This window comes from Diadema antillarum, unplaced genomic scaffold, assembly GCF_040938485.1.
Source record: "Diadema antillarum isolate AM-2024a unplaced genomic scaffold, OU_Dant_1.0 scf00000215, whole genome shotgun sequence".
Lineage (NCBI taxonomy): Eukaryota > Metazoa > Echinodermata > Echinoidea > Diadematoida > Diadematidae > Diadema > Diadema antillarum.
Genome location: NW_027271104.1, coordinates 1128904 through 1153103, shown reverse-complemented (window position 1 = coordinate 1153103; position 24200 = coordinate 1128904). Strand labels below are relative to the sequence as shown.

The window sequence follows — 24200 nt, the reverse complement described above, 5'->3', positions numbered from 1 at the left end:
ATGTGATACAGAGGACATTGCAGACTACTGCTAATTGTGAACTGGCTTATATTTCACACATATCCTCATCCTGATTTTAGCAAAGGGCCATGTCATCGCTGGTTTGATGATCATCTACAGTGGTAGAATACTACTTGTAGTGTCTCATACAGATTGGAATACATTATATGCCAGAGACTCCAACTCTCCCATTTTCGACGGGAGATCTCCCGCCGAGAGCCCATTTTTGCACAATCTCCCGTTATCCCGTTTGAGATTTGATTTCTCCCGCCCTGGCTCTGTGTCTCCCGGTGGAAAGGATTTCTTACTTATTTCTATTGTATATTGAAAAAATAAGCCTTAGATAGCACCAGAGAACATCTAGAATCATAGGAACTTCGAGCTTCGCACACATCAACTTGGAGTCTCCCGTTTGCTAGGGGTTTCGGGCGGGAGAATCTCCAGATCAGAAGGTGCTTGAGGTTGGAGTCTCTGATATGTGTGAAGACATTTGGACAGTTGTAATACAGTGAGCTGTGATAGGGGATCTCTGAACATCACTGTACACAACTGTGCAATGCTCATTGCTGTCCTTTGGTTTTCCTGTCATGCGTAGGACAGATAACAATGAGGGCAGCAGACAAGTGATGCCATTGATGTTTGATCCTTTATTCATGTAGCACAATCAAAGAAAACCCTAGGCTGAATAATTCCAATCCCCTATATACTCAGCCAGTTTCGAGGGGAGATGGAATTCACAGGCAGGATTAAAAATAAACAGTAAGTGTACATTTTGACCAATCAAGGAATGAAAAAGACAAGGGTATCTCCTGGTCTGACAAGGACGGGTCGGACTTGTAGAAATAATGGGTTAGTTTGCAGCCTTGTTACGACGCTTCTGAAGTTAACTAAGGATCCTCCATCCTTTAGCTACATGGAGATAGTGGGGAGATACTTCAAATAATCTGTTATCGAAATTGTGGTCTTATCATTTGAAGAAAGAATAAAATATGGACAAGAACATTACGTGCATGTGGAATAGTGTGTTTTAGTATAAATGCATGTGAAATCATTTGAAAAGGAAACAGGACAGAGTGTATTATTAATTGGGGATGATTAAAAAAGTCAGAGTGCTGCCATATGCAATGGTTATAGAAATTTCTTATGAGTTAGAATAGCAAACTTTCACAAAAGGAAAATGTGACGAGTAAAACTTTATGTTTTGTGCACTAACTTTTTTTTTTCCTGGTGACACTCCATTTTGAATCTTCATTGCCCAATCAGATCACCAAAAAATAGCTTTTTTGGAAATTTAGTGACCAAACATCAAGTTTTAGTGGCCCTGGGCCACCGAGCAACTGCTAATGTTGAGTCCTTGATTTTGTATGATTAGCAATCATTGGTTTCACTTTGAGCCTCATATTTTGCTCTTGGGAGAAAGTTTTTGTGGGGTGTTTTTTTTTTTTTTTCATCAAAACACATTGAACATCTTGGTGTAATGTATCTCTGTAATAAGATATCGTGGCATTTGGACAAATATTGATTTTCCTTCAAATTGAACTGATTTTTGCCTACCCAGCCAGCTGTGCCTTGCATGCATTACTATGACCTCTTGTGTGCATACACACCACTCTTCAAATGGCCCTGGGGGGTGTTTCATAAAGCTTCTCGTAAAGTTACGAACAACTTACGAGCGACTGGTGATCAGTTCTTATGCTGAATCATGGAAATTCTGATAAGTACAATAGTGTATAGCACATCAGAGCTGATCACCAGTCGCTCATAAGCTGTTCGTAACTTTACGAACAGCTTTATGAAACAGGGCCCAGGTTTTATTTGCAAGCACTTATTGCCGAGCAAGTTCTTTATTAGGATACAATCTTTCGGTAGTTATCAACCACCCACTATTCCATTTTTCCTGAGTAAGGTATAAAATTATTTGAAAAATTTGAAGCACCCCCCATACTTAAATCGACAACATGGTTCATCTGCAGGTGAATGACTTCGGTATATTAACAAACTTATTGCACATTGCAGTGTTTAATTGTGTCATGAAGTTTAAGTATGCAAGGAAACGGGCAGAGTTTGAAATGAGAGTACTTCCAGTATAAGAATGCATCTTGGCAGTTATAAGTGCAGGTGTGATTACAGATATTCGTTTAGGTAGTGGACTGATATTAAATGAGAGCAATACATTGTATTACCTTCTGGTGATTTGTTTCTGCATGAAGATCTAATCTTATATTCAAATGAATATTTCTATTTTAAACTATTACACAATGATAATTTTGGGAATGTTTGTATATTTTTGAGCATTAAGTGTACCTTTTCGAATGATGTGATTTTTGTAAGATATCATTATTTGTGTATATGCATAAATTTATGTATATTTAACACCTTCGATTGATAAAGTGAATGGTATGTTGATATTGTCACGCTATTTATACTGCCAGTAGTTTTATCTTCAAATATCAGTGATGTATAGTTTTAATTGGTTTGTGTGCCCAGATGCTGTGTTATTGAATCCCCAGGCTTTTTTAATTATGTACATTTGTTTTACGTTGGTATCATGTGTTGTCAAGTACATGCAAGTTGGGCAAGTGAGAGTTTGTGTACAGTTCAAATGCATACACATATCTGGGATTCATGATCTACTTCATTTGTCCTTCTTCATCAGAGAGCCCTGTTGGAGGCTGAATACCAATATAACACTGAGATAGTAAGCCTCAGGCATCTTTGGAGATCAGGGAATCATTCATACCGTCACACTCTCCAGAGACCGTCTGTTATTGTTGCTTTAATAGATTTTCTCATATATGGAATCTGATGTTGAGTGTGAGCAGACTCTTTTCTAACTCTCCTCTCATATGCAATCCGGTGCTGAGAATGAGCCGACTCTTTCTTAACTCTCCCATCATATGGAATCAGGTGTTGAGTGTTAGTCAACTCTTTCTCAACTCTCCCATCATGTGGAATCCGGTGTTGAGTGTTAGTCGATTCTTTCTTAACTCTCCCATCATGTGGAATCTGGTGTTGAGTGTGAGCGGACTCTTTTCTAACTCTCCTCTCATATGGAATCTGGTGTTAATTGTTAATCAACTCTCTCTTAACTCTTCCATCTTGTGGAATCCGGTAGTGGGTGTGAGTCGACTCTTTCTTAACTCCCCCATCATATGTAATCAGGTGTTGAGTGTTAGTCGACTCTTTCTTAACTCTCCCATCATGTGGAATCCGGTGTTGAGTGTGAGCAGACTCTTTTCTAACTCTCCTCTCATATGCAATCCGGTGCTGAGAATGAGCCGACTCTTTCTTAACTCTCCCATCGTATGGAATCAGGTGTTGAGTGTTAGTCGACTCTTTCTTAACTATCCCATCATGTGGAATCCGGTGTTGAGTGTGAGCGGACTCTTTTCTAACTCTCCTCTCATATGGAATCTTGTGTTGAGTGTTAGTCAACTCTCTCTTAACTCTTCCATCTTGTGGAATCCGGTAGTGGATGTGAGTCGACTCTTTCTTAACTCCCTCATCATATGGAATCTGGTGTTGAGTGTGAGTCGACTCTTTCTTGACTCTCCCATCATATGGAATCTGGTGTTGAGTGTTAGTCAACTCTCCCTTACAGCGTAACTCTCCATTATAATGGAATCAGGTGTTGAGTGTGAGCAGACTCTTTCTTAGCCCTCCATTCACCACTGGTAACAATAGAAAAATTTATGGAAAACGTATAGAGTATTGACTCCACTTCCAGAGCAGCAATACTGAGAGTGTTTTAAGTCAGAGCAGAAAATGAGAATTATTTCCTTGTCAGTTCCTGTCGCCTTCCCCCCCCCCCCCCCCCCCCCCCCCCCCCGCGCGACCTAATTGAAAAGAGATCCATACAGTTCATGTACAAAACTGTACGTCTATGTCTGTCAGAGTGACACATTAGGTATCGATGTGTAAAGCCAGGACTTGAAAAATTTAAATCAAATACTGAATTTGATGTGAATATGCTGCAGAATTAAGCTCCCGGTATCAAATGTCGTGAATATTATATGTTTTGCAGTCACTTCAAGACAAAAAGTTTGACCTTTCATCACACACCAGTCATGTACATGTACAAGATTTAGATACTGTATCTATATATTCGTTTTATCTACAATGTCAAACAATAGTCTTCTACCTCCATAAAATTTCGGTACACTACAAAAATACCTTGAGGGACACAAACAATTAGGCAAGGGTAGACACTGTCTTCTATTATTCACAGAGCCATCGGTAACCATTACCTTGATATGAATGGAGTATGACCACGAATTTTATGACTGAAGTTCAGAAAGCCTGTGTATACTGTAGTACATAATGGCATCACTTTCCCTTGGACAATGATAATAACAGTGGCAGTTGCCTGTCATATTTTGGGGGTAGTAGCGCTGTATTAGAGGTTTTGAGCTTGGAACGTTTGCGACACAAATAACCATGGGCATTGCATTAGTAATTTGACTGTGTTGGTGTTTTACGCAAGCAGATGAAAGAAGTGCATGTACACTCAAACTTGTAACGTTTAGAAAAGAACTAGATCGGGTCGCCCTACAAAGATCCCAGTGATATTGAGTATTTCATGGATCATCAACTCATTCAAATGGTGTACTCTAGTTATGTGTACACACGATTTTTTTTCTCTTTGTGCAGCCGCCTTCTGGGCGTGCTCTTGCCTGAAAATTGCATGCATTGTGCTGTATTAAGGGGGCATTCCAGACAATTTATATAACTCGACATGTAAATAAACCGATAGTGTACATACAGATGTATGGAATTTATGGTGGTCCTTGAGCAGATACACCGATACTCTGAAAACCCAAACATACACTGTAACACTCTGAACAAGGATGATGACATTGGAGGCTCACATACTGTATTGCAATAGTGTAGCAGTGTAATTCCAGTACAATACCACTTGCTTAACAAGTTTACCATGTAGGATTCATGCATATTTTCGTATTTTATTCTACTTCCTTGAGCACCCAATCATGTATTCTTATGTGAAGTTGCTGTGTCATCATCCTTGTGCATTGTGATTTTTTATGAATTTCTAATCTAACATCCTTATTCCTCATCCCAATCACTATAAATTCTCAAACTCTGTATCCAGTACAACTGATTCATGGATGTTTAAATGCAAAAGTCTGAAAGTCATATGGAGGTCCCCTTTAAATCTACTATAATCATGTGCCTTCTGCAGACTGATTTGCAAGCCCCGTACAAGCCTTTACAGCCAGCCTATTGTCATGATGGAGGGGGAAGTACAGGTCAACAAAGCCTCACTATAGTCCTTTGTAACTAAAATATGATATCGTCAGAAATGTTTTCTGTATGGTAACAGAACCAATTCGCATCATTACAGCACAGAATTGACTTTGCTGTGCTAGTTCACCATGACTGATTCTTTCATGCGATAAGTATGCATACTTTGTGTGTGTATATTTGTGATTTAGTTGGGGGGGTTGGAGGGGATGGACCAGTCAGAGTTATGTGCAAATGTGTAACGTCCTGGCTGAAGGCTTAGTAGATCTAACATGTTGTTATTTAACATTTTTGTTCCCTTTTGAAGATCCCACTTCGTTTTGTAGGGAGTGCACAGAAAACTGGTGAGATTGACGGTCATAAAATATCGTTCTTTATCAAGCCCCTCAACCTCATGACCTGTTGCCCGGTATGACCTTGTGCTCTGTTATGTTAACCTGAATATGAACTCGTGTCTTTCACAATCCTAATAAAATGTGTCGTTATGAAGGATATAAAATAACCCTGCGTCGTATTTGCCTCGTCAATACATGTAATACAGTTTCCCATCGTAATATGCAGCATTGTTGATTTTTGGTCTCGTGCTGTCGTTGAATGCATAGGTGCAGTTATAATACATGCGGTGGGTAAAGTTTTTATGTCAAATACGAAGTGCTTGTTTTAGGCCAGACAAGTCAAGTGAAACGGCTCATAAAACACACACGCTCACACACACATACACACATACTAGCAAAGTGATACATAGCAGAAACGTGTCTAGCTGTAGACCCTTACAAAGACAAACAAATCAAAAAATATCCGTAAGTTGCTCTGGGATGAAATTCCTCAACAAATTCTGATAAAATCCACTTGTTGAAGCATACATATACTTGTTCATCACACCAATTTTTCCTTTTGTATAATATATTCCTTTCCCTTTCTCCCTCATATTTTTTTAACAATTTTATATTACTTCCAAACATCTCATGTTCAGCCGAAACATTACTCTCAAAATACAATAATCAATTTGTACTGATGTAAGAGAAGTGAGCAGCTATAATATGCCTATGATAATTATGGACTTTGCTATAGTTAAACGTCCACCCCAGAGACCCGCACAATTTCCTACAGTATTAAATTATGGAATTTGATACGTGAGGGAAATAATTCTTCTGTTGTCCCTATCGGGGCTTGGGATTGAAGATGAGTAAACCCCAAGGAAGGCATCGGCATTGCACACAAGGACGGTGAAACATGCAACAAAATCCTGGATAAGGACTAAGGCCTAGCTGTTGTGGCAATCGAGACGGTTATAAGAATCGCACGTCACTGCATGATCTTATCGAACGCGAAGGGTCTATGAAACCCGGTGACAACGACCGCGGGGAAAAGATTGGTCACTTATTACAGGTCGCACAAACATGGCGTTGCTTCCACAGCACATGAATAGGTCTCCTTTATGAATGTCACTAATCTCACCATGAAGGCCCTATATCACGGTGAGAGAACATATCAAATTAATTGATGTTATATACAAAATCCCTGAAACAAATTAACTTGCAGAATCTGTACTCTTTTCACCTTATCAATAAGTTTTCTTTTTGTCATATTCTATGTCTCTCCTTTTTCAGCATGAACACATTTCGAAATGAATAGGCCTACGTGGTATTTATTGCCTTGCAGACAGTCTCCATAAGAAGCATGTGTGTTCTCCGCATAATTTTTTTTCCTGTTCATCAAAACGTCAAAAGCGGGTGTATATATAGGTGCCTATACTTTTAGTGTATTTGCTGATAGTTCAATTAAATAGATAAACAGAAGTCAAACATACACACACACACACTCACACACACACCGCACATACAATAAGGATGACTGCTACATAGTGTAATAATGCATGATGCGAATGGCGGGGAAATTATTGCGTGATGCACAAACATGTGAAGAAGGGCACTTTATGAGACCAAAGTACGTAGGTTGCTTTTTTTTTCCAGACCATCAATACAGATTTGAACACTGTCTAAGACATAGGCACCTTCGTCGATATATCTGCATAACGTACATATTGTATCGGAAATCTTCGTCAGTCAACACAAGCACATGGCTCTTGGCTGGAGCAAAGCTATGCAGATGACACAAATTCTGTGATCACTACAGTGCTGTCATTGCCATTTCTACACACAAAATACAATCTACACGGGCAAGAAAGAACAGTTTACGTGACACACGCGAATGTAAAGCACAGAGTAATACACAATGGGCGAAGATCAGTCAGTGACACTCTTCTGTTACAAGTATTTATCGATGTCCATGAAACTAACTGCTGTTCATTTGGAAGTGATCACTGTTCCATCCAGAGCAAAATATTTTTTTTTCACTCTACAATGTATCATAAAACAGAAGGACATCAAAGTGGCCCTCATCCCACATAAAATCATACTATGTAAGTACTTATGTGCCGCAAAGCGACATTAACATAATGCAATATAATGCAATATGATATACTATAGTAATATTTTTAAAGCAATATTGATAGAAGATGACACCTGTTGAGATTATGAACCCAGCCCTGATCATTAATTCTCCCTTGCAAAATCTACACAGCAGAGAATTTATTCAAAGTATATACGTACCCACACACACACACACCCCTCGCGGTTCGAATCAATACCATGTCTCTACAATTTGTATACCCGGTTGGTTCCGGGGAGGCGGAAAGCTACCTCCCTTGGCTGGTTCCAACGACCTTTGAGTTCTCCTGATATAGTAGTCCTGTAAAGTTTTTGCATCTACGTACACTGACAAACTAACAAACCGATAAAATAGTATACAAATAATGAATGTTTATGAGTGCATACACAGAATATTTCAAGAGGTGAAAGACGGCGCAGCCGAGTTGAATGGATCAAAGATTTCATCTTTCGCCGAATGAATTTAATATTCTGTTCATTGTACGAAGAAAACAATCATTATTTGTTTTATATAACATCTCAAATAGATCTTTGACATTTGACGTTTTATAAATTTTGAAACCGGAGAAAATAATGCGGGATCTGAGATCGAGAGAGTGCTCACTATGCTATGCGAGCACGCTGCCGCATACACACTGCAAACGCAAGCGTTTTACATGCGTAGTGGTGCCGGGCTCTCGGCGTATGGATCCAAGATTGCAAGGTAGATGGAGCCAACATTGCACGAATGATGACGTAATAGTAAAATGGGACGAATGATCATTATCAAACAACCAATCAAAGCAATGACAAGGATCTATCTAGGTGTAAAGTCCAGTAACATGCAAAACATTGCGTAAGTGGCTTGTTGAATAAACATTACGCACAAAGCAGTTTCTGAGATTCTATAAAAAACTTAATGGTGTCAAATCTAGCGTATTCCGAAGTATCGTTGAACCGAAATGAAATAAGGCTTGTTAATCCGAACTTTCGTTATTCCAAAACACACAAATTCCCAATACGCAGAGGTTCGTTGATCCGAAAATGAAAAGTGGTTAAACCCAAACTTTTGCGGTGTTTTTGCAAAGGTTCGTTATTACGAAGATTTGTTAATGTGGGGAAAAAAAATAAGATTCGTTAATCCGAAAAAGAAAAGATATTGCGTACGTAATGACAAACTTTAGGAATTACGAACCTTCGGAACTACGAAGTGTAACACAGATCTATGAGCATAATTACTAAAAGATGTATTTCTTATCAATTGTTTCGACCCTCCTGATTCTATTTCATGCAAAATTGTGACCAAACAACACGAGAGACACGTGAGAAGGAAGGACACGACTGTCGGCATCTTACTGAAATCGTACTGATTTCTTGAGAAGTTATAGTCAGCAGAAGGAAATTAATATAAATAATGAGCAATAAAGCAGTGAAATCACGAGCACTCAACAGGTTATAAGGACTTCGAGACACTGGGTTTTTTCTTGACCACGTAGACAGAATTCATGTGCGATGGAACATTGAAGGACGGTTTGTAGAGAATATCAATGTCCTATCCGATGTTCAAATTTCTTAGAGTGGCTACGTCTATGCATGGACCCCTACGGATGCGCGTCACGAGTTCGACAACCACGAATTATACAGCCCACGAGTCATGCAGCCTACGAGTTATACAACCCACAACTTATACAGCCCATGAGTCATGTTTTATACAGTCCATATAGTTATATACATTGTATGGGTTCGAAACAAGGTTGCAATACAGACTCTGTTATATGTAACGTTGCCAAAGCACCCTATGTTGAGCTACGACTAAGCATTATTAACCGCCGAACAAATAGCGATATTGGGATTCGTTGCAGTGAAATGGCTTTTATTTACCCAGCTCTTGCAACAACTCATTGTGCCATTGTGAGGTAGCTTTCACAAAGCTTGTTAAATAGGTCCTATATACACAGTAGACATAATGTGCAATGTATAGGCATACTCTGATACTTGGAAGCGGTTTTGTAAAACTGGTATAGCACTTTGGAAAATTTCACGAAAACAGCCATATGACTGCCCGTAATGCATAATTATAATATTTATCTTTATCCTAGCCATTTAACAGCTTACATGGGCCCGAGACATAAGTATATTCCTGCTGCCATAAGATAATCTATTGGTTTCAAAAGCTCCACCAAAATATAAATGACACACGTGTCACTGAGCGTGTCGAGCAGATTGCGTGTTTATAGTTCAAGCACAAAATGCGATTTGGAAAAATACTGTAAGACTTGGGTGTAGCCTGGGCTCCTATTGTACGTTCCACTCACACACAATGGTCATGGTTGCCGGTGTATGACTACGTGCTGTGTTTGTTCGTGTATGTGACGGGCTCGTTTCTTCTTTTTCTTACATCGCTCTTTATAGTCCGCACCCATCTACCATGAAGCTACCATGCATCTGCCAAGTTTATCAGTGTAGAATCAGGGAGGCGGGACCCCCTGGTATGACGCGTTTGCCCTTGACACGATGAGCAAACATGAAGCTGAAACAGGCGCCTCATTTAGGCATTGATCAACTAAATAATACTGTTTTCTCGGAGTTGATCAGATGTGAAGCATTAGTTGCTGGAATAATAGTAGCTATCATATTTTTTCATGAGCATACTCGGGCTTCTCAAATCTTGACATCCGTCGAGAGCGTCTCCATTTGGCTAGACATCCTCCCAAAATAAACACCAGAGCTGCTATCATGCTGGACCCTAGGAACACGAACACCATCTTTGGGTTGTTGGTCCGATCCTGTATAGAACCTGCGACGACAAAAGGAAAGAAACAGGCAGGGAGAAAAAAGAAATAGAGAACACGCAATTTACTCGAGAAAAAAAGTGTACAGTGCGAAGAGTACAATCGACCATTTTGCACTGAGACTCTACGAATGACGTAGTCCTATGTGAGGAGGAAAAAAAAACGAGTATAATTATATCCTTTGCTTTTAAGATCATGTTTGTGAGTTTTATAACAACTGTCACAGTCATGATCATAGAATTATAGAAAGCTGAGTTACAGATTCTTATCTAGATCGAAGCCTTAATCCATCCGTTCAACTTCATAGTATTTTTTTTCTTCAAAGGATTACAGAAATCTCACAAGCAAGCCAATGTAGTCATAACAGTAATTCCCACAAACCAAACAGTTCTTATACCTAAGAGCTGGGAACAGGGCGAAATCATGAAAAGGTGTATAAGATTATGAGCATAAATAAAACACTTGAGAAATAGAAAGTCAATTCTCTCTCTTCCTAACCTTTTTTTTTTTCATTCAAACCCCCTCTTCGCGAGAAGTGACAGCCTCCAAATTAGGATAGTCCACTGGGGTTGAGGTGATAACCAATCTACGCATTTGTCATTTCACAAAATAGGGCATGCGATTTCAAAGTCGCTATGTATCTTGCCACAGTATCTCCCATGACTTCCCGCTCAGGAAACTACTCTCTAAAAAAAATTGAGTGAAAATTTTGCACTCTAAAAAGAGTGAATACAAAAAAGAGTGAATTTCGAGTGAAATTGGAGTGAATTTTGAGTGAAAATGCTCATTTTCACTCATTTTGGAGTGACGTCAGGGATCACTCGAAGATTTTGGAGTGATCCCTGACGTCACTCCAAAATGAGTGAAAATGAGCATTTTCACTCAAAATTCACTCCAATTTCACTCGAAATTCACTCTTTTTTTGTATTCACTCTTTTTAGAGTGAAAATTTTCAATCGATTTTTTTTTTAGAGAGTATATAGCTGAGATTATTGATGTCCGTAATTCTTGGCGCGAGCCAGTTAAACACGACCTTTCCTAAAAATAGGTTGGTTTATTCCTCCAATTTGACTGGCCAAATGCCATGATAACAATTTCTCGGTGACTGCATGCATAATTTCCTTCCAGTCATGCATTTTCAATAAACATGCGTCCAGTAATTAGCAGATGCATGATGATTTTTCCATGTATTTGGTAAACTACAGTTAGTATATACAGTTTAACCATAGCTCTGACTGATATTGCCCGGGAACCCTTTTTACAAAACAGATGACTTACATTTTTTTTTTTAATCATAGCTCGTTAGGTCTGTGGAAAATAAACACATTCTTAGATTAGTTATGGTATCTGCGAATCATGGTCTTCTCAAAAACTCTTTCTCTTTTAATTGCGGTGTCATTTTTAGCAGTCCCTCCATTGCATTTTCATTTCCAGTCTTCTGTGAAACAAGATGTATTTATGTGTTTTTTTTAACATTGTTAAACATGAAATACACTGTTAATTCGTCGTTTGAAGTATACATGTAGGCCTACATGTATGGAAATGAAAATGAAAACGAATGAATACAATATAATGACTCATCTTCTCTGACAGCTTCATTTCCGTGTCTTAGCAATATTTACTGTTATATACTTTCCATTGCAATCTTTCCAACGTGACAGTCACAATATCCCCTTTTTGTACTGCAAATATTTCTTTTCTGTACCCGGTATATTCCAATTTGTTTCCTATGTCCTCAATATTGTAACTTGCATGAAAAGGAGTTTGTACATAGTGTGTGTCTACATCTTCGTGTGTCAGTGATGCCATCGTTCAGATGTGATTACCTGCGGTGTATCCAGCCAGGACGCAGCCCAAGCCAACGCAGAAGAAGAACGGGTTGCTGGCATCAGCAAAGTTTTCCGGAGACACAAGCCACGAGAGGACAGCTTCCATCGTGACGTTGGAACCGAACACGCCAAATCCAATGATAAACGATGTGGCAACGAGGTAGGGGTAGGACGAGTCCAGAAGCTGGATGAAGAACCCCACCGATGCAATGCACAGGCTAAGAATGTAGAGCTGAGGACTCCACTGTCCACGGAAGCGAAGCATGACGGACATGAGGGCTGATGAGCAAACACCCCCGCAGGCTCCAGATGTTGCAAGATATGCCCCTCTCGCGAGGTCGACCCCTTCGTAGAGGGCATAGACAACAAGGAAGAGAGCCCAGCCGCTGGTGGCCAGATATACCAGCAGCACACTGGGGAGCAGGAAGGCCGTGAATATCGGTTCCTTGATGAGCACATCGAGCTGTATCGCTCTCAATATCGCGCTTATTCCTTTCTTTGTCGACTTGGACTTGTCCTGAATCTCAATAGCAAGGACTGCTTCTGAATGCAGCGCATCGGTTTGACTTCCTGCTGGGTTATCGCTGTCCATTAATGGGATGGCCTTATCTTTGTCCCTTTCATCGCGAGGACGAGATGCCAATCTCTTCCTCGGCCTCATCACCAGTCCGATGGGAAACATGTGGAGAACAACGGCTCCTACGATCAGCAGGGACCCACTCAACCCGTAGGTTTCCAGGAGCATCTCGGTGACTGGAGGAAGGATGGCTGCCCCCACGGGGATTCCCAGGACGCTGATGCAGCTCACGTAGGCGAAGTCATTGGGGAAGTACTGGTATAGCAACACCATGACCTGAAGATTGAGAATCGCGCAGCAGAACCCTGCAGAAGAAAAGACGGACAACCGCCGTCGAACACTCAACAGATCGTCACAAAATCCAATTGAATATTGTACAAATTAACGACTGACACAACAATTTGAACTCATGAGTTTCCTATTCACTAGTGCCTTGATCTCTACTGGAAATAGCAAGTACAACGTAGTAAAATTGATAGATATGATTTATTTCCATTAGTCTATTTCCGCTCTTTGATATAAAAGAAGATCCCCTCAAGTATTCATTGTCTGATATATTGCAAGAGATATCTGCTAAGAGGATGCAGATATCTCTTGCAATATATCAGATGCCCAGTAGGCCTACACATCTCAAGGGATATAGGGATAATTTTCCTCTGTCGCTCCTCGCCCATGAAACTCCCTCCCATCTTTTCTCCGTGAGGTTGACAAACTGGAGCACTTTAAAGCCTCACTCAAGACTCACATTTTACACCAGGCATTCAATTGCTAATTCTCTTGGACGAGTCTGCGCCTTTGACTTTTTCTAAAACAGGTACATGGCGCTATACAAATGCTGTGGATCATCATCATCATCATCAGGAACACAATTTGGCACTTTCCTGTGCTCAGTTGGTCGGAAGCAAGACAAAAATGGGTTAACGGAGAACTAGAAAACAACAACAAAATATACAAGTGGAAGATAAAGATGTTTTTTCAGGCATGAAAAACTACCACTGTACAGTGTTTCTTCTCCGTCAATCCAATCGATGAACTTGTACAGGATATCACCTTTACTGGGATTCTGGATATTTTATTTTTTATGTAACGCGCATTTATCAGTGGTAATTAACATTTGGGAATGTGCTAGGATAAACGAAATTTTACGATAGCTAATTGGTTATGCCTAAAGGAAATCATTTGTATCAATATAAAAGCTATCTCAAAAATGGAATGGAAGTAAATAGGTTGTATGTGATATTATGTGTGCTACGTATATCACATGTTTTCTCACAAGCAAGGAACTCATTTAAAATTAAACAAAAATTACCACTGAACCATATTATTATTAGCGTTCACAAGAAACTGTAGTCAAGGGAAATTCTTTATCTCAGCATCGACAAAGAAAAGTCACATTTTTATACATCTGACAATGGCTTATTTTGTCCACGAAATGATTCAATTCAATTCTTGTACGATCTTCAATAAGAATGTATTCACTATTATAATCACTGGTGAGAATGGCGTATACGTGCTATGCTTTCCGGTCACAGCAATGCAACGGTCACACCCTTGAAAAATGACATATCTACATGAATCACCTCCAAGAGATAGGTGAAGTCAGTGGAGATGGGGAGGAGAAAGGAGAGTAGAGATAAGTCCACGGGGCTCCTCCACGGACGTGAATGAACTTTTGCCATGTCCCAATGTCGAAGTTTCAGGTTCCCAGAACTGCTATGTAACAAGCTCATGATTATAGCTGACACAATCTCGTCCCAACACATTCAATCAAAGAAAATTTCCGTCCGGATTTTAGTGGGTGTTGTTTCATTACAACATTATCAGATAACCCTAGCTGATTATAGGTTATTTCTGTCATTTGGTTTTGTTCTGTCATTTCGGGCACAGTATTACGGGTTTCTCCTCGTTAAAAAGGCATGCAATGAAACTCACAAAGATACGTGTGGATTGAGTGGAAGCAGCGATTTTAGTTGAGCAAATCAGAGAAGTTTGAGGAAGATCGGACAATCTATTGAAAAAGGATTTTTTTGTTAGCTTTCGGTGCAGTCATCGTTGAATGAGAAGACTATCAATGTTCACGATATTACGTATGTACGTGATATAAAGAGAATTTTAAAATATATATATATGAAAAGCACACATTCCATCGACTTGTTGCTATCATTCCTCCTGATTTCTGAAAGACGTAAGTCAAGTGCTCTTTCTTTATGTCAGAAAAGTGAATTGTTATAATATTGAATTTTCTTATTCTCTTCTTTAAATTGTATTCCATACATGACGTCACACACTGTTGCATTCTTCTCATCCGTGCATGCAGTGATGTCTGCACCCAGACCCTAAACAATTCTTAACTTTTTGACGGATTGATTGATTTTCCTCAAACTTCACTGATGTGTTCTTTACAAATATTGCTTTATTCCATGAATCCATCACCAAAAAACGAAAAAAGCATTTCAAAATGATCTATTCTATTCTACAGTATTCCTATTGACAAGAAATTAACGTGGCACATGAGAGGGTTAGCTCACCCGTGGTAAAGAAGAGGAAACTGAGGGCGACCACATTCCTGGTGAAGGCACTGAGGATGAAGGCCACTCCCGCCAGAAGACCACTTAAACTCGTCACCAGTCGGGGATGGGAGCTATGATTCAGCAGGATCTGTGCAATGGGGGCTAAACAGCAAGCGCGAGATACACCACTCGTATTAATCACACGAATGCATTATTATGGAATTTTAGGCCTATAGAACATATATATCTGACATGATAAACGTTTTTACACACTGCTCTAGTATGGACAGCCAACAAAATAAACGATCTCAAATTTAGCAGATATGAATACAATGAACCACTTTTATTTACTAAAAGTCATTTGCACTAATCCTTAATTCAAAGGGGAAAAAAGTGTAGTAAAAATAAATGTATGATGAATTTGCTAATGATATCAAGCTCAAAGGTTTCTTGATTTATAGAAGAGGCCGGTTTCCAGCATAAAACGCTTGTAAGATTTTCACCACTTTCACAAATTTTGATGTTACAAGCAGCAGCCCTCACTTCCATCTCACACGAAACACTGTCTGCGGCTTGAAATGTTATAAAATCATTTAAAGCAAAATCACAGTATTCATTTCATGACAGTACAAGGCGATAGCCTAGTAATATATCACAACGTTACGTCTGATATCTCATCAACAGCATACCTAAGTTTAATTTCTGGCCCTTCATTCGAATTGCTTGACATTAAGGTACATAAGTTGCAGTTGAAGGAGTTTTTACACATTTTTTTTTACGGTTATAACTAACATCCTTTTAAAAAAAAATGAGAAATTTTCAAGGAAATCGATTGGGCTTCAAAAGTGGTAGGGGTAACCATTATTGGACAAACATTGAACATTGTCAATGATGGACATTGCGTGGTACGGTGCTGGTAGAATTCCATACCTTCTACGTTTCTCCTTTAGCTTAGGAATACATCACAGACACCCAGACAAAAAAAAAAATGCAGTTCTAAAAGGTTTTATGATTACCTTCGTATACCGTATTGTCCCTAAACAATTACAACGTGACCCTGCGCAACGATTACTTTAAAAATAGTGAATCAATCCACATACAATTTCAGAGTATGAAACTATAACTTATTACCTACATCTTACAGAAAACTCCATGCAACTTGCTTCAGTTGTCAAAGAAAAATTAGGATCTTTGTAGAGCATGTCAGGAATCCCTCCCCCCCCCAAGTTCTGTCCATTGTGTTCACACATTAATAACTGTGCAGTTCTAAGAGCGTCAGTGCTAAACTTGGAAGAAACTGACTCATGCTTAACATGCTTAACAACGATCCACATTCCTCTGTGACCACTTAACCAAATTGAATGGGGTTTTCTGCAAAATATAGATAAGATGTTATATTTTAAGACCCTGAAATAGCAGACAGTTTAATCATATTAAAAGTTGTCAATTCGGAAATCCGATTGTATTCTTTTTTAGGGGGGATGGGGTGGGGAACATACTGCACGTATCAACACATAATGATAGCTTATACAATCCTGACCTCCGAGGTACATGGTTGCCATGGAGAGCGAAGCTATGAGGCCGATGATGGCGTTGGAGGTATGAAGTTGCTCCTCCAGCTCTGGCACCAGCACCCCAAAGGACTTGGCTAGGCCAATCTCCATCCAGAAAAAAGAGAATCTCGCCACGAGGATGACACGCCCATATACGTTTTCTGAGCCAGCCGCCATCTTGGAACCTGACAATGATTAACCCAATATGATTACAATCGAAAGACAGAGAGGGGAAAAACACACGGCACAATTCATGGCAAAAAGAAGTAAAACCGTCACATAGCATGTCACCAATCTTCGTAAGCACCAGATAATCAGAAAGAGCAGTCGCAGTTGTCATGCGTATGAGCATAAACAAATTTGCATATAGGATCAATTTGGGAGGAAACAATTGATGAAATAAACAGATTACAAAGAGTTGACATGACCAAGATATAAGAGGTCCACCATGCCGATCATACTTCTGAAGTTGCATAACGCTTCTTCCTACATTTCGTAGATAATTGTGTAATTTATTCATCACAGACAAAGACACATACAACCATCACCCATTCACAGCAACATGACGTAAAAATACATAGGTAAAACGTAATTGCTGTGTAAATGTCTTTATGGGGAAAATGCTCACAAAGTACTGACTTTTGGCTAGATCAGGTCAGAACCTAAAATAGCAAGTTAAAATGAGTAATTTGAAAGAAATAGATAAAACGGTCGCTCTGAAACTATGTAGGACCTTCTACCAAAAGCTACAAGTGTGTGTGTTTGTGTGCCTCGTCCTATTCTACGGCTCCTGCAGAGGAAAGAGATCCCATACCGAGCTTGTTTCTCTTTCCACCACCTTTCTTGGACCTGCTCTCGCCAGACTCTTTTTCGAGTGACGACACAATGCTCGATTCTCAAGTCGTTACTAATATTATAGTTTACTACTGTTCTCGCTTCTGAAGCTGTTTAACTGCAACGAGACGGTCTTTTAATAAGGGATGACCTCTTCTTGTAGTAACTGCCAAAGAAGTGAGAGCAGAATACAATGTATCCTTGTACTCGAACAGAGTCTCCCTTCCTTCGCTGTTCGCCACGAATAAAAAGATGGGTCGTGTTAAATAAAAACCTAAGCCACAGGGTTTTCAGGAGGTGAGAAAAGGTGTCCTTGTGCAGGGCTTTCAAAAGGTGAGAAAAGGTGTCCTTGTGCAGGGCTTTCAAAAGGTGAGAAAAGGTGTCCTTGTGCAGGGCTTTCAAAAGGTGAGAAAAGGCGACTCCCTTTCTCTAATGCAAAAATGTGCACATGACACTGTCTTTAGTTTCATCAAGGAGAATGTACTAGCCATGTACCTCCGTGGGCTGTAGATTCCTGGTTTATGATTCTATACTTACAGCTCCTTGCAAGGGATATTCCAGACGATTTTCATAATTTCACATCATGTACATAAATCGACAACTCCGTGTATTGGTTCGTGGAATTTATTGTGGTTCTTGAGCAGAGAAACAATACTTTGAAAAACCTTCAACAAATTACACTGAACAAGGATGATGACATAGGAAGTTCATATATTTCAGAAATGTAGTGTCAGTGTAGTGCCAGTTAATAAAGCATTCATGTGCCTTGGAGCAGAGCTCTGCATAGGTGGTATCCAGGTCCATTGTTCAGGGTCATTGTAAGTGCACACTCAGACACACATCATTAGTTTCTGTGCAAAGTTCAAGTTTTGTACAGAGGGTTATAATTTGACCAAAATCTGGAACCTAACTTTGAAATTAATCATGGATTTCATGAAACTGCTGTAGGTTGTCATATTTAAATCACCGCCATCTAAATTGTACACTGTTCTGCTATTACTCATATGTATATCAATGACAATGTTATCTGATATATAGTTTTCGAGCTATTAAGCATCAAAAGTGGGAAATGTTTTTGGTAACATCTAGTACATTGTATACTTTTAACATACTCACGCCTTGCTAAACCTCATCAGCTTCAGAATAAATTGTCCAGGTCCAGAATTACGAAAATTGCCGTTGACCCGAACAGATAACCATCCTTATCGTTCGACAGATACTAAAAATAATAATAGATGTCCTTCGGATTGCCGATGTAATTATTTGGATCCACTGGCCCGAAAAATCGGCATGACCATAACTTCACAGGTCACAACCCTCTAATCCATGGAATCATTCAGATTATGCAGATTTATTTCTTTTCTCACTCCCCCCCCCCCCCTTCTCTCTCCCTCTCTCTGCTGTGTGTTGGTGTGTGCACGCACGTTTGTCTAGGTGTATACTTGTGAGCGCGGAGTGCGTGTACATGTGTGTGTGTGTGTGTGTGTGCGCGCGCGCGCGCGCACTTGCGTGTGCGGTGACTACTATACTAGGTGTTACAAAAAACATATTCCACTTTTAATCTTTGATAGTTCAAAAAACTATATATCAGATAACACTGCCATTGATATGAGCAATAGCTGAAAAGTGTACAATTTTGTTGGAGGTAAATAAAAAATTAAAGCATTAATCAGTCTCATTAAATTCAAGATTTACTTTTGAATTAGGTTTCAGATTTTGTTCTATTTACAACCCTCTGTACAAAACTTTAATTTTGCACAGGGGTCAATGATTGGTGTGTATGGGAGTGTGCGGTTAACATCCTGACAATGGGTCCTGAACAATGGCAAGGGTTTGAATGCTCTATTACATATACATTATTCATGAGAAATCCACTATCATAACTACTCTTTAATAATCCTGAGATGTAGTGTATGCAGGCGCACGTAAACATGTGCTTATTTTTGTCATGTGCATGCATTTTACCCTGTATCAAGGAGGTTCGAGAAATGCTAGGGTTAGGGTTAACCCTAACATTCTATTCTGAAGCTGATGAGGTTTAGCAAGGCGTGAGTATGTTAAAGGTATACAATGTACTAGGTGTTACAAAAAACATTTCCCACTTTTGATGCTTAGTAGCTCGAAAACTATGTATATCAGGTAACATTGTCCCTAATTGATATAAGTAATAGCAGAATAGTGTACAATTTAGATGGCTGTGATTTAAATATGAAAACCTACATCAGTTTCATGAAATCCATGATTAATTTCAAAGTTAGGTTCCAGATTTTGGTCAATGCCTTTACCATGACTTCAGACTACTAATAGCAGTGCCCAGGACAATCCATCATGAATTATTGATAAAACACTCATGCGCCTTGGAGCACGAGCCCAGAAGCCTAGTCAGCAGAGCTCTGAAAAGGTTGTATTCATGGTTCTGTATTCATGTCTATTTTTCAGAGTCATTGTAAGCACACACTCACATACACATCATTGCTCCTTGTGTAAAATTCAATTTTGTACAGAGGGTTCAAATTTGACCAAAATCTGGAACTTAGCTTTAAAATTAATCACGGATTTAACGAAACTGATAAGTGCTCTCATACTCAAATCACCTCTAACTAAACTGTAAACTATTCAGTTACTCATATCTACACAATGTTATCTGATGTACAGTTTTCGAACTATTATGGATCAAAAGTGGGAAATGTCTTTTTGTAACACCTAGTAGAATTTCTTTTCTGAAGACATATACCCTGGGTTATGCGGATTGAGTGAATGCACCAATATTAGTAGAACACAAATCGGTGAAATTTAAAGGAAAATCAGACAATCCGTTCCACAGTCTAGAACAACCTTTTAATTCATGAACTATAATTACCTCAGTAAATCTAGTCAACTGGACTTAGGTATATTGTGTTTTGGAGTAGCAACGTTCATGATCTACTTTACCTGGCTGACTGAAAACATTCACGGTCAGAAACTAAAATTTCTGCGCAGTCACTGCTGGAAGAAAAGACTAAACTCGGATCTAAGGTTTAGATGTCTCGCGCGTAAACCGATATAAGGAAAATAAAGAGAATTTCACACAATTTTCATTTCCTCGACTTGTTTAAAGTTGTAGTAACTCACGTATGTTAAGGGCAATATCACCCCCACCCCCGCCTTCTGAAGGAGGCAAGTCAAGTGTTCTTTTATTATGCGAGAAAAGTGAAAATATGTTATGTTTTCTATATATTTTCTTTATATCGTTCTACATCACCAACGATGAGACTGAAGCTTAAAAAATCATAACTTTTAAATGGATTGTCCTACTTTCCTCACACTTTCACCGACGTATTGGTTAATATTGCTACATTCTCTCAATTCACATGTATACGGAGGTGAATTGACCTTTAATCTAATGCCTCACTCCTAAAAAAAAAAAAAATAGAAAACGTAGTTGTCGATAGGCTACCAGTTCAGATTCTAAAACCATGTCTGCTATTCATGGTCCGAATTTTGCCGTCACTGTTTGGGAACGTCAAAAGTATCGTATTTGTTGCGATTCATTTTTCAAGCCAGAGACAATTTTAGAACTGAAAATTCAATTTCTATAATTATGATGAATTCAAGTACACGTGCTTCAAGTTGCTTGAGCAAATTGTTATTTGATACTTTCGTCTAGATGTAAACATTATGTTCCCTTTAGTTTCTCTCTTTTTGTCTCTCTCCTATATCTCCTTCTCTTTATCACTGTCAGTCTATATCTAAAATATCAATTTTATCAATTTATCTTTCTGTCTGGTTAATTTCTTTATCTGTCATAAGAGACAGATTAAAGGGATCGTGTAGTTTTGGTTGAGACCTAATTTCAGGTATCTAACATTTTTTGGTGCGATAATGAGAAACCTCCTATGAAATATGAAAGAGTATGTAATTGTATGAAGAATTCAATGTTTATTTGATGAAAATTGGTTTTGAAATGGCTGAGATATCCAAAAAAGAGCAATTCTAATAAAGTGTGGGACCCACACTTTATTACGATCGCTTTGTTTTACTTTGTTTTTAGATGTTTCAGTCATTCCAAACCCGATTTTCATCAAATAAACTTTGAATTCCTCTTAAAATGGTATGCTCTGTATTATATCATGTGTTTTCTTGGTATCTCACAAAAAGTTAAAAGCCCATTTCTCATCTCTACCAATACTGTACTATCCCTTTAGAGTTAAAGAAAACAGAAAACTGCCGTGAAGGCTTGGAGACAAAGGATCCTCCTGAAGTTCACCGACTAATGAATATTAGGTAACCAATTTAGCGAGAGACTAAGCTTACTTTGAGTTGTGATTGTCTTCGGCAATCGATGACAGCGAGATGATGTATAGATAGACTCCTTTCTTTCCTCCAGGGGTATCTAAAAGCATGCACTTCGCACACAAGTGTGTCTCGAAGCGCTACTTCTGGAAGCCAGCAATGAGCAAGTCAATCTCCTACGTCCGGCCACAATCCATCTCCAGTCAACACGTTCACAACCTTAAAATGTTGCTACGCTAATCATGACGACTATACCCGGTATGCACTGGTACATGAAGATGTGAGCGCCGCCGCTCTAGTGATTATCGGAGTACCTTACCAAGTGAATGAGGTGTGACCATGTAATGGGGAGCTGCGTAGCTCCGCGGTGTGACCGTGGAGCTTTCGCAGTAGCTCCGTGGCGTGACCTTTCTCATGCGTGCAATCGTTCACTAGTGTGCGTGCGAGCTGCTAAGTACTAGGTGTTTACGAAAAAAAAAAAAAATCCCATGCACCGATGATCGTTAAAAGTTCAAAAACTACGGAGGTACCTAACACTGACATTGATGTAAATATCTATTGCAAAGCTGGATAGTGTACAATTTTGTTGAAGGTGATATCAACAAATTAAAGCATGAATCAGTTTCATTAGATTCAAGATAGATTTTTAAGTTAGGGTTCATATTTTGCCCTACTTTCAAACCTCTGTATAAAAACTTTAACTTTGCACAAGGGTCAATTGGTGTGTATTGGAGTGTGTGGTTAACACCCAGACAATGATCCTAGGCAATGATCAGAGCTTTAATGTTTTATCATTTATTCATGAGGAATTCCACTATCTCAGCTAGTCTTTATTCATCCTGAAATGTAGTGTAGGTAAACACATGGAAACATGTGCTTACTTGTTTTTTCACATGCATGCATTTTACCCTTTACCATGAATTCAGAATAGTAGTACGTGCCCAGGGCAATCCATCATGAATTTGATAAAGCATTCATGTGCCTTGGAGCAAGAGACCAGAAGCCTAGTCAGCAGAGCTCTGAAAAGGTGGTATAAAAATGTCCATTGTTCAGGGTCATTTAAGTACACACTCGTATCATAGACATCATTGCTTCCGGTGTAAAATTCCAGTTTTGTACAGAGGGTTAAAATTTGACCGAAATCTAGAGCCTGACTTCAATATCAATTATGGATAATGAAACTGATTTATGCTTTTATTTTCGAATCACCTCCAACTAAATTCTACACTATTTAGCTTTTAATCATATCAATAACAGCGTTATCTGATACAAAAGTAAGAATCAAAAGTGGGAAAAAGTTTTGTAACACCAGTAACACCTAGTATTATTATACAGGCAGGAAAGTGTTAGACAAGGAGAATTCCGCCGAGAAGTTATGTGCTCTATCGCTTTGACAAAAGACAGCACTTGTAAAATATAACATACCTAGCCAGCAGCAATTTGCTGTCCCTTTCAATATTTTTGGCAGTTGCGTAGTGTACAAAGAATATAGGACACACACGAAGAAAACAAAAACAAAAAATGAACAATATAACTGTATGATACTTAACGCGCGTCAATCACTTAAAGGGATGATGCAGTAGTTGGTGGAGATGAAAATTGGGCTTTAACTTTTTTGCGAGATACCAAGAGAACACTTATGAAATAGCACAGAGCACACCATTTTAAGAGGAATTCAAGGTTTATTTGATGAAAATCGGGATTGGAATAGCTGAAACATCCACAAACAAAGTAAAACAAAACGATCGTTATAAGATATGGTCCCACACTTTATTAGGATCACTCTGTTTTGGATATCTCAGCCATTTCAAAATCAATTTGAATCCTCATGGAATTGCATGCTCTTTCATATTTCACCTATGAGATTTCTCACTATCTCACCAAAAAAAAAAAAAATGATAAAAACCTGCTGAACCTGAAGAAGGCGATTTAGTACTATGCAGTCTAAAACTGTGGGGTTTTTTTTTCTTCAAAACTTAAGTACAGTTTCATGCACGCACGATTTTAAGTGTCACGTTCTACTGATTCTATTATGGTCAGAAAAGGGCAACCCAGACCCGCAGAAAATGTGACCACTGGTCTGCAACAAGGGACTCAGCTTGTCCATAAATATTATTACGACTTTGAAATATGGATCAATCT

At 39.0% G+C, this 24200-nt stretch overlaps 1 protein-coding gene across 1 annotated transcript; it reads right to left on the bottom strand.

Annotated features, from left to right (window-relative positions):
* Positions 1-10321: 10321 nt before the first annotated feature.
* LOC139724451 (monocarboxylate transporter 2-like) lies at positions 10322-17129 on the bottom strand. The gene is made up of 4 exons (XM_071635593.1): positions 16940-17129; positions 15418-15561; positions 12310-13194; positions 10322-10488 (listed from the first exon to the last, which is right to left on the bottom strand). Exons 1-4 carry the CDS (start codon positions 17127-17129, stop codon positions 10322-10324), a joined length of 1386 nt encoding a protein of 461 aa, XP_071491694.1.
* Between the last annotated feature and the right edge of the window lie 7071 nt (positions 17130-24200).

What these genes read in the sequence shown, in the direction of transcription:
- LOC139724451 (XM_071635593.1), bottom strand. Translation starts at nt 17,129, where the DNA reads ATGGCGGCTGGCTCAGAAAACGTATATGGGCGTGTCATCCTCGTGGCG. An exon ending in GGCAACCATGTACCTCGGAG is followed by an intron (nt 15,562 to 16,939) that starts GTCAGGATTGTA and finishes CTTGCTGTTTAG; the next exon opens with CCCCCATTGCACAGATCCTG. An exon ending in TTTCCTCTTCTTTACCACGG is followed by an intron (nt 13,195 to 15,417) that starts GTGAGCTAACCC and finishes TTTCTTCTGCAG; the next exon opens with GGTTCTGCTGCGCGATTCTC.